Source organism: Scyliorhinus canicula, chromosome 6, assembly GCF_902713615.1.
Source record: "Scyliorhinus canicula chromosome 6, sScyCan1.1, whole genome shotgun sequence".
Taxonomy (NCBI): Eukaryota; Metazoa; Chordata; class Chondrichthyes; order Carcharhiniformes; family Scyliorhinidae; genus Scyliorhinus; species Scyliorhinus canicula.
In genome coordinates this window covers 179,009,471-179,024,249 of record NC_052151.1, presented here as the reverse complement: position 1 = coordinate 179,024,249, position 14,779 = coordinate 179,009,471, and the positions used below count along the sequence as shown (strand labels likewise).

General features: G+C 45.6%; 1 protein-coding gene across 12 annotated transcripts in view; it reads left to right on the top strand.

Annotated features, from left to right (window-relative positions):
• Positions 1-14,094, top strand: part of disc1 (DISC1 scaffold protein) — a 201,561-nt gene extending 187,467 nt beyond the window's left edge. For 7 of the 12 annotated variants that reach the window (XM_038800517.1, XM_038800516.1, XM_038800510.1 and 4 more), the window contains 2 exons: positions 5,558-5,681; positions 11,116-14,094. In XM_038800517.1, coding sequence (XP_038656445.1) covers positions 5,558-5,681; positions 11,116-11,237 — 246 coding nt within the window. In that variant the 3' untranslated portion in view covers positions 11,238-14,094. Of the gene's footprint in view, positions 1-5,557; positions 5,683-11,115 lie in introns of those variants that run through there. The other 5 variants (XR_005461043.1, XR_005461042.1, XR_005461046.1 and 2 more) reach the window with 3 other exon arrangements.
• Positions 14,095-14,779: the final 685 nt, after the last annotated feature.

The window sequence follows — 14,779 nt, the reverse complement described above, 5'->3', positions numbered from 1 at the left end:
ATTCTGAGAGTATGACTATGGCTGAGTTTGCCATTGTCGTTTTCGGTGCCTAGGTGGATGCCAGGTGGTCCTTCCGCTATCATTCCGTTTTTGTGTTTTCATAGCGGTTGAATACAACTGAATGGATTGCTAGTCAATTTCAAAGAGCATTTAAGAGTCAACCACATTGCTGTGGGTCTGGAGTCTCATGTACACAAGACCAGGTAGGAATGGCAGGTTTCCTTTCCTAAAAGACTATAGAGAACCAGATGTTTCATGGTCATCATTAGACATTCAATTCCAGATATTTTATTGAGTTTAAATTCCACCACCTGCCATAGTGTGGGATTCAAATCCAGGTCCCCAGATCATTATCGTTGGTCTCTGGATTACTAGTCCATCGACAATACTATTACGCCACTGCCTCCGCTGAGGGGCTTGGAGGGTTAGCAACAGGGCAACCAGTGCAGCCTGGGAGGAAGTGGCAGTGACCGTGAGCTCAGGAAATATCATCAGGAAGACCAGCACCAATTGCCGAAAGAAGATCAATGACCTCCACCAGGCTGTACTGGTTAGTTGACACTGACCCAGATTACCTGTCACACTCGAGTTATTGATGCCATACAGACTGACCCATCCTCCCACTAACCACATGTGCACTCTCCCGCAGGATCTTCATCCAACAGTACCAGCCCGCTTGGGGTGGTTCTCTCACCTCCCCCTGCTTCCATCCCGGGGCACAGTGCTATCCCGGGGCTCAGCCCGATCCCAGGGTGCAGTCCGATCCCGGGGCTCAGTGCGATCCCGGGGCGCAGTGCGATCCCGGGGCTCAGTCCGATCCCGGGGCGCAGTGCGATCCCGGGGCTCAGTGCGATCCCGGGGCGCAGCCCGATCCCGGGGCTCAGTCCGATCCCGGGGCGCAGTGCGATCCCGGGGCGCAGTCCGATCCCGGGGCGCAGTCCGATCCCGGGGTTCAGTGCGATCCCGGGGCGCAGTCCGATCCCGGGGCGCAGCCCGATCCCGGGGCGCAGCGCGATCCCGGGGCGTAGCGCGATCCCGGGGCGCAGCGCGATCCCGGGGCGTAGCCCGATCCCGGGGCGCAGCGCGATCCCGGGGCGCAGCGTGATCCCGGGGAATCTTTTGTTAGTTTTTAAAACTTTCCCAATCCTGTTATGGGCCAGGGTTTAGAGAACCCCAAAGTGAATCATGGAGTTCACCTGACCCACACCGTTTAACAGATTATGGTATGGGGAGCACACGGCCCACTCTACAGGTGTGGGACAGCAGAAATGGAAAAGGATTTTTTAAAGCAAAACAATGTTTATTCTATGAACTCCAGTTAACCTTTTCAAAACACACAGTGAACATCTCAGCAACCATTAATTCAAATACAACCCCCAAAGAATACAACACTAAGTAATCCTTTAAGCTTTCCTTTTAACATCCATAAGACTTAAAACACCTTTTACCAGAAGCCCATCAGGTTAAAGTCACTACTGTTATCAGTTTTAAATCCCAGGACGCAGCTGGGTCCCAATTAGATACTGAGCCTCTGGATCAGGTTTACTCCAGATACTCAGATACTCCAGCTGGTCCATTGCCGATTGGAGGAGTCCCAAAGGCTATGGGTGCAGGAGATAGCGCCAGCAATGCATAGCACCAAGGCCAACGACTGCAATCGAGAGCCTGGTGCACGACCTCAGCAGTATGTTGGAGGTGTCCAAGGTGTGGCTCAATCAGAGACGGTCATGGCTGAGCACCTCAACAGCATGTCCCAGTCGCTGGGGGACGTGTTCCAGTCCCACATGGACCTGATGAGGCACGGTAGAGATGTCCAAGTCGTAGGTGGGACATTTTCAGGGCGCTTCAGAGAATGTCACAGTCACTGAGGAGCATCGCCAAGACCATGCTGCAGACATTGGGAAGCCGCCAGGGCTGGCAGAGCCAGATAATGCTGGGGCTCGATCCAGCTGTCCCTCTCTTCTGAGATGAACCCCAGGGCCCAATGGGCACCAACTGGGAGGATGGGGCGCTGAGTACCAACCCAGAACCACCCTACGGAGTAGCAACAGTGGCCACAAACTCCCCCGACAACAGCGCATATCTCAGAGTCAGCCCCCGGATCAGGGTGGCATGTGCTGCCGGCAAGTGTGCTGGGGCCCTCTGGCCTCAGGGTCCCCTGATGTTACCCGCCAGGGGTATTGAAGGCCATAAGACGCGGTGGGCAGCAAGCTGCCTCCATCTCTGATGCGCAACTTGGGGACATGCAGTAGCAGAGCATGGAAAACTAAACAGGCTGAGGGTGACTGAAAGGACACGTGGAGGGGAGGAGTGGAGGGAGGGGTGAAGGCTGAGAGGAGGGGTTGGAAGGGGTGGGGAACATGGGGCGGCACCATTTGGGGTCAGGGGCAGTTGGGGACACATGTGTACAGCATTAAAAAAACGTTGCACCCAAGAAATATGACATCTCTGGCACTTTCTTCCGAATTGCAGGCCAACCACCAAACTCTTGCCCTAGCCCTGGACATGGAGGTCCTGGATTCTATCCTCCCAGGCACACCACGTGCAGGTGATGGGTGTGAGCGAGCACTCAGCAGACAGGAGTCAAAGTAGGGCATAGATTGAGGAGTAACACCGCGGGTCTTCGACAGTGAGCCGCTGACAATGCCGACACAGTCCCATCACCCTGGACTGATGATACACACCCTGGGAGAATGGAATAGGGTGGAGGGATGGAGAAGCATGCACACAAGTGGTGGTCACACACAAGCTCGATATTTGGGGGCCGGAGGAAGGTTGCGGGGGGGTTAATGTGGGGCATTCCCTAATGGCTCGGTGCGCACAAGGCGACACACCATCTATTATTCCTGGACCTGGGGCATCCTGGCATTGAAGGAGAATTCTGCTATCCGGGCTTCTGGTTGTGCCTGGTCCATGTCAAAGTTCACGTGGTTTTCCGCCTGGGCAAACAGGGCATCTGTGACCTCACAGATATACTTGTGGGCTGTAGCTTGTGAGATACCACGCAAGTCCCCACTTGAGCCCTGGAATGAACCTCAGGCGTGCAGTGACCTTGATGGCCACCGGGAGCAGGTATTCTCCTCCTCCTCCATGTGGTGCCAAGTCCACGGGACATGGTGCCACATTGTTCCTTTGCTGAGGCGGAGTCTCCTGCGGCACATGCTAGCACAGTGGTAAGCACTGTCACTTCACAGCACAAGGGACTCAGATTCGATTCCCGACTTGGGTCACTGTCTGCGGAGTTTGCACTTTCTTCCCTTATCTACGTGGATTTCCTCTGGGTGCTCCAGTTTCCTCCCACAAGCCCCAAAAGACATATTTGTTAGGTGAATTGGACATTCTGAATTCTCCCTCAATGTACTCGAACAGGCGCTGGAGTGTGGCGACTAGGTTATATTCACAGTAATCTCATTGCAATGTTAATGTAAGCCTACTTAAAGATTATTATCTGTTCGGACGACCAGCGACGCCTGTACACCTTGCGTCTACCCCTCTGGGTCCCTCCTTTCCTTGATGGGTGGCCTGGACCTCGGGGTGTGAGGCGGGGTCCTACACATGGGCAGTCGCCTCTAACCTCCATCGGTGCCGCTGCCTTCTTCGGCGCCTGGCGTGCCAGCAGCACTGCCTGGTCCAAGATATCATCCATCTTGTGTAACATCTGTAAGCAATTGGAGAGGGTGTGAGACTGGCGACCAGTGGTGACTTCCACCCCGGGAGCCTCCACTTCACCATTGCTCCCCCCCCTCACAACCCCTGCCTTCTGACATGCCCTGACCACACACCTCCAACCTCAATGGGGGGCCCTGGTCACAAGACCCCAGCGGATGTTGACCGCTGCGTCCATGGTGTTGCTTCCTGCAGTGTTCAGGCACAGCGTCCAAACATCGCAGTCTGATTGGGATGATGGGCAATAATGCCCAGATGCAACAGGGCACGCCTACTCACAGGAATCCACTAATGGTCTGTGAAGTACTCGCTGAACTACAATTCCCTAATAGCAATACCCTTCAGCCGTGTGGACAGAGGCTTCCATGGTCAGTGGGACAGACAGGCAGGGGCTTGGGTTGCCCCCGCAATGGACACACACTATTCTGGGGGTGGCATGGCAGACCCGAGGTTGCTGAGACCCCCCCCCTTTCCGATGATGGCCCACTCTGAGGTTGCCTCCCCCCCCCCTCCCTCTCCCCCCCCCCCCCCCCCCCCCCCCCCATCACGGGCTCCCCCGAGCACCAGCGCAGCAACCCCAGTCCCCCCCGGGCTCATTTCCTGGGAACGAAGGTAGCTACTCATCACCTCAGGTCCCCGCAGCAGCCATTCCGCCAGCTTCACGTTTTTAAAGAGGTGTAGTAATCAGCTGCCGCGTGATCACTTGCTAGGAGGCGGGTTAGATCAGGGGAGGTCTTTAGATAGGGAGTTTTTCCAGTTAATTGTATGGAGATTGGCCTTAAGAGGTGATTATTGGTTTCTTGCTACGCCGCGAGGGATCCTGATTTCGCTGACGGGAGCGGGCCATTTAGATCGCAAACTGATCTGCGCCCTGCACGATCCGCGATTTCGGCCTCTCCTGCAATCTAATGGCTGCTTCGCACTCTTGCTCAAGCGCCACGCGGCCATTAAATCGCACCCCTAATTTCTTAATCCTGTGGCCTGAGGAACACACTTTAATCTTTCTCTCTTAGCACTTTGAAAGCTATATTAATAATCAAGTGTTTATAATATGCTTATAATTATAAAAGTTATAAACATTTGTGTTCCAAATTACATTTCCAGCCTTTCTAACAAATCTGTTAATGAATAACTTATTTTTTAAATTGTCTCACAATTAAGGCTGTCTACTTAACTTATCTAGTTGATTTCCAATAATACTCAGTTTTTATGAAGACGGCTTCCCTCAATTTTAGCAGAAAATACTTAAAAACATAGAATGGCCTCCTTCTGCACTGTAAATTCTATGATTCTGTAATTCAAACTACAAAATGATAGTCACATGAAAACTAGTAATTTTCAAACTACCAGCAGCAGCTAGATGGAGGTGTTGTGGAGGGGTGCTCGAGCTAAATGGCTTCCTATTCCTTTGTTCCTATATTTATTCAACATACTATGGATTTTGTCTAAAGTTAAAATACATCTTATAAGTATTAGGGCCAGATTTCTAACCAATAAATCTGTTTAAGAACAGCCATTGAAAATTAAATAATTTGCCTGTGTAACTTAGCATCATCATTTGCTAAATCATACATATGTTTTAAGCTGTAAATGCACATAATTACTTTGACTTAACTATCTATAATAACATTAATGGTTACGTACAGAACAATCCATTCCCAAATCTTAACTGATGTTAGTTCCAGTCCTTCATACTGTTAACCTGAATTAAGGTGACTATCCATGAAATCAAATAGTTGTTTAAATAAAATGTTAGAGAACATCAGAAATAATTTTGTTCAACATTCTTGGAGACATGTAATTAGGATTTTTTTTGATACTGCACAAGATAGAAATGCAAAACTACTTTGAACGTAATACAATTGACAAAACTGAATTTTGTGTTTTGTAGGTTGCCTATAATAGGGGATCTGCAGTGGACATAGAAGAAGAGTGTGAAATGATTCGTGACAGGCTGCTGTGTTTGGAAGGACAGCTGCAAATGGCAATATACAACCATGACAACAGTTTTTCTCATATCCTTTAACTTCAGAACCGTAGAATTTGAAGTTGGGTTTGCTGCACTGTATTGATCAGCATTTGAGGGGAAACGTTTGTGTAAAATTACAAAAGCTTTTACTGGGATAATTATCACTAAAATGATCATAGCAATTTCTTCAAATTTAATTTAATCTATTGTGGTCTACTTTTCAGCTGATTGAAAGTCAATAAGTCAGAAAGAAACTTTGTTATTTAGCATACAATATTGTTCAAAGTGATCATTTGATTAGGGGCCTCACGGTAGCATGGTGGTTAGCATCAATGCTTCACAGCTCCAGGGTCCCAGGTTCAATTCCCAGCTGGGTCACTGTCTGTGTGGAGTCTGCACATCCTCCCCGTGTGCGCGTGGGTTTCCTCCGGGTGCTCCGGTTTCCTCCCACAGTCCAAAGATGTGCGGGTTAGGTGGATTGGCCATGCTAAATTGCCCGTAGTGTAAGGTTAATGGGGGGTTTGTTGGGTTACGGGTATACGGTTTAATTGGGGTGATCATTGTTCGGCACAACATCGAGGGCTGAAGGGCCTGTTCTGTGCTGTACTGTTCTATGTTCTATGATTGAAATATTGCAGTAGTTTTGATAACTAAAATGTTTTAAGCTACTTGCGATTGATTAAAATATTCATATAACTGATTTTTAGGTAGCTTTTACTAACACACTAATTTTCAACAAATCTCTTCTGGCATCCCACCCATGACAATAATGTTTTCCCTTTTGACCAAGTGAGCAGCTCCCTCACTTCTGAATTAAGCAGCTCTCTCTCTTTCTTCTCTCTCTCTCTCTCTCTCTCTCTCTCCCCCCCGTCTCTCTCTCTCTCTTCCCCCCCCCCCCCTCTCTCTTCCCCCCCCCCCCCCCCCCCCCCTCTCTCTTCCCCCCCCCCCCCCCCTCTCTCTCTCTTCCCCCCCCCCCCCCCAGCCTTACTTTTTTGTTAGGACACTACGGGCAATTTAGCATGGCCAATCCACCTAACCCGCACATCTTTGGACTGTGGGAGGAAACCGGAGCACCCGGAGGAAACCCACGCACACACGGGGAGGACGTGCAGACTCCGCACAGACAGTGACCCAGCGGGGAATCGAACTTGGGACCCTGGAGCTGTGAAGCATTTATGCTAACCACCATGCTACCGTGCTGCCCTAGGTACTGGCAGGCTGGGCGCAGCAGAGTGATGTCACTAGATTTCTGCACATCCACTACCAGTCTGCATGCACTGGTGGATTTTGTGTCTATCTTATGCTGGAAAAAGAAGGTATTTACTATTCTAGGGTCATCCTGAAAGCTAAGAACAATCACAACTACTTTTCTTTACAATTAAATAGGTCCTCAAATCCCCTCACATAGCCTCACTCTCACTGCAGCAACAAGTACAAGGATTTCATGGACTCCATCTCAAAAAGTCTGAGTATCAATTCAGTTTGTCAGCTACGACCATATAATCTTGCTTTAGCCTCTTCATCTCAACTGTGGGATTGCCCTAGTTAATATTAATACTGTGGCTACCAGGGCAAGTCAAAGGCTAGGAATCCTACAGCGAGTAACTCACCTCCTCAACCCACAAAGCCTGTCCACCATCCACAAGGCTCAAGTCAAGAGTGTAATGGAATACTCTCCACTTGCCTGGATGAGTGCAGCTCCAACAACACTCAAGAAGCTTGACACCATCCAGGACAAAGCAGCCCCCTTGATTGCTCCTCCTTCCACAAACATTCAAACCCTCCACCACCAACGAATAGTGGCAGCCTTGAGTACCATCTACATGATGCACTGCAGTAACTCACCAAGGTTCCTTAGACAGTACCTTCCAAACCCACAGCCACTCCCCTGGAAGGACAAGAGCAGCAGATACCTGGGAACCCCACCACCTGGAGGTTCCTCTCTAAGTCACTCACACCCCGACTTGGAAATATGTCGCCGTTCCTTTACTCTTGCTGGGGCAAAATCCTGGAACTCCCTAATGGCACAGTGGGTGTATCTGCACATGAAGGACTGCAGCGGTTCAAGAAGGGCAACTAGGGATGGACAATAAATGCTGGCCTAACCAGCGATGCGCACATCCCGTAAATGAATGAAAACATTTTTAAAAACACTGATCAACATGTCATATGTTCTATGTTTTTCATGTATGGAACGATCTGCCTGGACTGTATGCAGAGCAATACTTTTCACTGTACCTCAGTGAATTTAAACCTAACATTCTGGTCACTGAGCTTGATAAATCCCGAAGAAGTTTGGCTTCATTTGAAGAATGGCTGGTTCCTCGTCGATCCTCCCTTGAGACCATTAATTTAGCTGCCGACTCACACTAGCACCTTTACCGACAAGGTCAGTCACAAGTCCAAGTTGACTGCAGTGATTCAGGAGCGTGTGTCTTTGTAGGGCAAAGTCAATGAACTGGAAACCAGTTAAGTCGACAAAATCCGCATGTTATTGCTATACCAGAAGGAATCCCAACATCGAGGAAGACCAGTCAAGATCCCACATTGCGGGTGCCCTGAGAATGAGGGCCCGTCCAACACCCGCCCAATGACATCCTGGGGCCCGCAACCACACCACCAGGCTGAGCCACCACCACATCACCTCAGAAGGGAGAGAAGAGAAAATATGAAAACCTCGGAGGAAAGGAATATGGAACTGTTGTCCCTTAATGCAGGCATTCTCAAAGTGGGGGTCACGACTCGCGGGTGGGTGTCGGGAGGGTTGCGGAGCCGTCCGTCGCGGCGTTCCCAATCACTTGAATTTGCGCGCAACAGCCGCATCGGTCGGCTTTTAATAATTCTGCCTGCGAGCTGCTTTGAAAATGACAGCCGTGGCCAGCTAAACAAATGCAGATGCACTGCGCATGCGTGCCTGCTCATCGGTGCGCATGCGCAGAGCCAAGCGAGAAGCACTGCCTCCTGATGTCAGCCAACTGACGCAGGAGAAGATTTCTTTTTAAATTCAATGCAGTCTTCCTGCCTGAAGCAAGGCAGAGGCAGGTCACTCGCCCTGAACGCTGACGTCACGTGCTTTGGGCATAATTGTAAATCCTCCATTTTGTCAGTAGCAAACAAGTAAATGAGGACCAAGCAGGCTCACCCCTTGCATTAAAGGTAAGAGAAAATGGTGGTTCGCGAATGTCGGCCCACGTGAATTGTGAAGGTCGGCCTGGGTTGTGAAGGTCGGCCGGCGTGGGTTCTGAAGGTTGGCCGGTTGGTGAAGGTTTTCCGGGTCCCCGGAAAAAAACGTTTGAAAAACACTGCCATTAGGGATAATGAGGGCCACCCTTGTCCTCAGAAAAGTTCCAACAGTAACAAAAACAGTCGCAGAGGGAGACCTGTCTCAGGCGAAAAGACTGACTCGATCCCAAGTTGGAGACAAAGAGACATTTAGCCCAGTCCTCATCAGGATAACCAACGGTCTGCCTGGGCCTAAAAGAGACTGGAATGCCCTGGATTGGAGTTAAACAAATAAACAAACAAAAACTGGTTATCTCTAACTGGGAGATCCCTCCTCGAACATAACGAGTACCAACGTTTAGGATAAAGAGAAAAGACTATGCCGAAATCTCGTATTCAATCTTTGGCTTAACTTGATGTGAACTTCTATGATCAGGATAATCAATGGTGTAGGGCACCATATCCACATTATTCATTATTCACTTAGCTGCAAACTGAAAAAACTGATAACCTCAGAGAACAACATGATCAACAGGCAGCAAAGTCCTGAAAAACAACCGAAATGCAACGGTGCAAGGCAGTTCTCAAGTTAAAGACTTTACTGCTGCACACAGTAGGCATAAATAAAGGATAGCTCAAGGATTTGACAAATGAAGCACAAGACACTAATACTTCTACCATGCCATCTCACCGGAACCCAGGTGGCCAACAATCTAATCTCCGGCCGGGGTGGGGGATGACTCCAACTTGGCCACCTCCAACCCCTCATGACCAACATCTCAACAGGACAACACATGACCAGTGATTGGAAGACACAACCAGGCCTAGGAGACGGGATTAAATGTGCTTCATCAAACTTAATTTGCCCAGGCCCAGATCGAGATTCTTGAACTCAACTGGGAACTTCTCTACCGCTACACCCTCGGAAACTAAACTCAGCAGCACTCTCCTCCTATTTCTTTTCTATCTCTCTTAACTCAATCCAATCATGCAGCAGGAATTCAACCATTCGGAGGTGGGCTTCCACGAGAGACGATGCTCTGCCTACTGCAAGAACCTACTTGTGCACCGCCAATTCCTCCTTTAAAAAAAAAACTTGCGACTCTTGGAATTGGGCCTTGATGACCTGTACCTCAGAGCTGAGATTTTCAACTAGAACAATGTCTTCGATGGCTGCTCCCGTTTGTTGATGTACACACCGCTACGGTGGGAGCCCGCTCAAAAGAAACTCTGCCATCAAAGGCAGGGGCCCACCCTAACATCTTCCAGCCACCACGGGCAAGTGAGAATTTAAGTATTCTAACTCTGCACCATCATGCAGAAACACCGACAAGCATTTCTCGGAACACATGTAAACCAAGTAACAACAAAAAAGAAATATGCACAAGGATGAAAAGACGGATTAAAAGATGAGCTTGCGAAAACGCAGCTGCTCACATCACATGTACCTATTTTTTATGCTCTCAACTTGAAAGTATCCAAAACCCTGTCAAGCATTGCCAATTCCAGTCCAAGGTCTGCTTACCCAAATGCTCACCAACCTGGCTCCCCTGGTCCTTGAACATTTTTTATTTAAAATTCTCATCTTTATGATAACACTCTTATTTCTACACCACTTACCCCGGACCTCGAAAAATCTTTCCATTTCCTGCATTCTATTTTCTCTTCATCGATCATTGCAGGCTTTGCTTTCAGTCACCTAAGCTCCTAATTTCCTTCCTAATCCTTACAACGTCCCCACCTTCCTCTCCTTTTTGAAACGTGCCTCTTGAGCAAGCTTTTGGTCACCTTCCTAATATTACCTTCATTGTCTCTCTGTCCATTCTTTCCTTGTGCCTCGGTGAAACATCTTCGATGTTCCTCATGTTAAAGATTCTATGCAAGTTCTTAATCTTTACATCATGTTCCCTCTACATTTGTACTGCTGTCAGTTACACAGTTGTGAATCAATGGAGGTGTTTAAAATGTTGTTGACGTGAAATGAATAATTTGACTGACATGAAATGACTTTGACTCATTGGTGAGTTACTCTATGCTGTTAACCAGATTGGTAGAATAATCCAGTGTTGAAATTAAAGGTATTTTACTTGAGTTTAGTGTGGTAATTATAATCACAAAATATTTAGAATTGGTTTGAAAATGCAGTTATTTTAGCCGTGTCCAGCTGGTACTTTTATAGTCATTTCAGTTCAATTAATAACTTCAGTGGAAAATAACTGCTAATCATCTCCATGTTTCATCCTTAATAACTGCCCCACAGTATCTACAGAGAGAAATCCAGATGGTAAAGGAAACACTGCAGGCAATGTTGAAACAGCTTTTACCCTTGGAAAAGGAAGAAAAAGAAGAGTTAGGAAATTTTGTAATCAACAGCTGGTGACTGAAAGAACAATTACTTCACGGCAAATACATCTGACGTTGGTTTATAACATTCCACATGAAGATACATTTATTAACTCTGTAATGTCTTAGCTAACCCCAAATTCAAAATTAATAATCAGTTACAAAAATGAAATTGGTATTATAAAGCATTTAATTTAGTTTAAAAAACATTCAAGGGCTAAAGTGTTGAATTTTATGTTTTAACATTTTCTGGCTTACCTGAATAACTCTCTAATATCAACTTTAGCCATGTAAGATCTTTTTAATTGGCATTGTCTAATACCAGAAACAAAGTTTAGAAAAATCATGTCTAATGTACAGCTTTTGATGTTTTATTTAACAAACAATTGGTGCAGTTTCAAATATTTCTGCTTTTCTAAAAGGCAAATCTGCAATATTTTACAAAATAATTTTTTTATATTTTCTGAATGCATGTTCTCATCAAAATGATAAAGAATAATTAGGCATTTTTTGAGCGCAGCTAGATCATCGAACACTGAGTAAACTTCATTATGTTGAACTAAATCAGCTTTCTTATCCATCAACCAATGTAAAATTGTGATGTGTTGCATTCAAGACCATACGCAGAGAAAACATAAACAAAACATCTTTGATTTTTTTTTTTTTTTGCAGGATCACAAGAGCTAGCTCCTTAGTTTGCAGCAGAAGGTAGGAGTGGTCCAGTTGGTGCCGTCAATAATACTTCATGACAGATTCATAATATATCCATTAATGTAGCCCATTCCCCTTTTCCGTTTCTCCAGAACTGTAGGCACAATACTCTCCAAAGTTGAGCCACTGGGGCCATATTATAATGCCTAAATGTATCAGGGAGACACCATATTGGATTTTACAACAGCCTGAAGAAACCTCCTAATAGTTCAAGATAAGTTAGTTTTGAGAATACTAATAGTTCTTTCTGATGCACACTTACTGACCACAAAGGACACTTCCACCTGCTGAATAAAGGATAGATTCCATTCCCAATATTTGATAAGGGTAATTCACTTTTAATCTGGATTTAAGGAAATTTCACTATTTCTGTTTGAAGCAAAACACGAGTAACACTACCTCGAGTATTTCAGGCAGTGCCCAGAATTCTGGCTGTTGTTAAAGCTTCATATTTTCCACATTAGCTTTGGATATTTTTGGATGATATCATCCTAAATTCAATGTTAAAACAAAAGTTAACAGAGCATGCTGCTGATCTTGGGGCTACTAGCTGTAACAAAAGGCCTAGAAGTAATACTAGTTGTGTTTGATACATACATAAATGACTGATTCAGTCAAGCTGTCTCATCAATCACCAGCTAGCAATTCAACAAATTAGACTACATTTTGGAGGTGAAAACCTTAGCTTGAGTCAGCTCAGATTAAATTTTTTCGGGTGCATTGTTCTAAATATTTCCAAGTTTTTATGTCCAGAATTTCCTGGGGATGTCTGTCAAATTCTTGCCTCAACTCTAGGCAAAAGACCAGTGGAACTCAGTAGAAAATGGCAGGAACCTGGTTGCACTGGATCCCTCCCAATTTCAGACTTTACTGAGCAGCATTGTGAATGGCAGAAACATTTACCCCTAACAAAATCAATGATGTTGGGGGCAGCCCTGGGCTTTGAAACTCCCTATTCCAGGAGTCAGCACATCTTTGTTCAGTCCGGGCTCATAATGGAACTGCAAGGACTGCACTTTAGGAGATGAAGTGTCTCGGGCTCCTGATGGAGGTAAATGGGGCCCTAACAGTGAAATTAGGCTAAATACATGCTGAATGAGAATCTTCAATACCTGGGAAAATGTTTCCCCATCTTTTCAAATTTTCTGCATAGGGCAGACTAACACTACTAGAGCTCTCCTGCTGTTCTTCAAATGGTTCCCCAGAATCGGTGTGTCCATCCAAGAGGGAACTCGGTTTAACATTTCGTACAAAAGATGATACCACCAACAGTGCAGCACTGGAGTGTCCGCCTAAATGTTGTACTTCGACTCCCTGGAGTGAGTCTTTAACCTATTATTTTCTGACTCGAGCAAGAGTGCTACCCACTGAACCACAGCTCACGTTCATGCTTAAGGGCTTCCAGATTTTTGAATATCTCCATGATGATCCTTTCTTCCAGAAGTGAAAACCGGAAAAGCAAAACTATTGATCATTCACAGTTTGAGGCAGTTAGTGCAGTCAATATGAAGGCAGCCAGTAGAAACAGCTCCGCCTGCACCACCCAAAGGACTATAACATAGTGCCAGAATTGGGTAACGATCCCACAAAGTGTGGGTCAAGTTAGGTTTGGACACTAGCAATAAAGACTTTCTACTACACAAATAGCCTTCACTTGTCTTCTCAGGGAGATTAGGGATCGACAATAGCCAGCCATGTCTACATCCTGCGAATGTATAAAAATGATTATTAAACTGTTAAAGTTTCTTGGTCTGCTATGAATGCCAGAAATCCACTAAATATTTCACACCCTTTTAGTCAATAAAATCATATATATATTTTATTCTTTTGATAGTTTATAATGGAACTATTCATAAGACTTACGTGATATCTTAACTCCTAATAAATGCTAAAAGGTACTACTACTATGTTACATGCATTTATTATCCATTGAAAATGTGTTTTCTAACCCGTATTGATAGACAGGCAGCTCAAGAATGAACACATAATTTAACACTTGTTTTTTTATACTTGGGTTTGACAGTTTTTTAATGTTTTGGATGAGTGGTTACATTTATATTATAATATATATTTACATCTCTTACTATGCAACTAATTAAATAACAAAGAATTTGTGGACTACAGAATGTTATTCCCTATATGTTTTTATATACCATTATGAACACAATAAACTGTAAGAACTATAAGAAGAGTAGAGTAATTTATTATTAAATATAGATCTTGAATATCTACTTAAGCCTCTGGTTGATTAGAAATTTTGTGTTACTTACTTTGCCATTAAAACTTTGAATTCAGTTTTGTCCTCCAAATTTGGCTACTTTGCTTTCTGGAGAAGAGTCTGATTGTTGTGGGATGGAGTAAGGTACCACAGAGATGAATAGAGAATTGTTTTAAAGTGAAAGTGAAAAAATAATGGGAAGAACAGACTTCTCTTTATAACTTTAGACTCAAACCTAGATTCCACCCAAGATAGTTTCTGAATACCCTCTCAGTTAGAAATTTGTTATTCATTTTATTCACCTCCTCATGCTTTGCAAATATCATTCGGATTGTTCACTCATTGAGATTCTGCATACAGCAAGATATTCCCATGATGAAAATATACTGGGAACCGTTCCTTTAAGAAGTCTTTTGAATAGATGGAGTTCATGTCCGTGGTTTTCGCACAACAGCGTAAAACCGATATCCCCTCTATCCTAAAATGCCTCCTCAACTGGTTCCACACTTTCACTGTGGATGGCATCACTGGGCTCTCCGTATATATGCCAGTGGCAACAACGCCGAAACATAGCCCTCAGACTACACCCCTGCAAGATTCTTCCTCCATCCTAACCCATTCTGCCCCTTCTCTTTCCCACCAACGCCTCA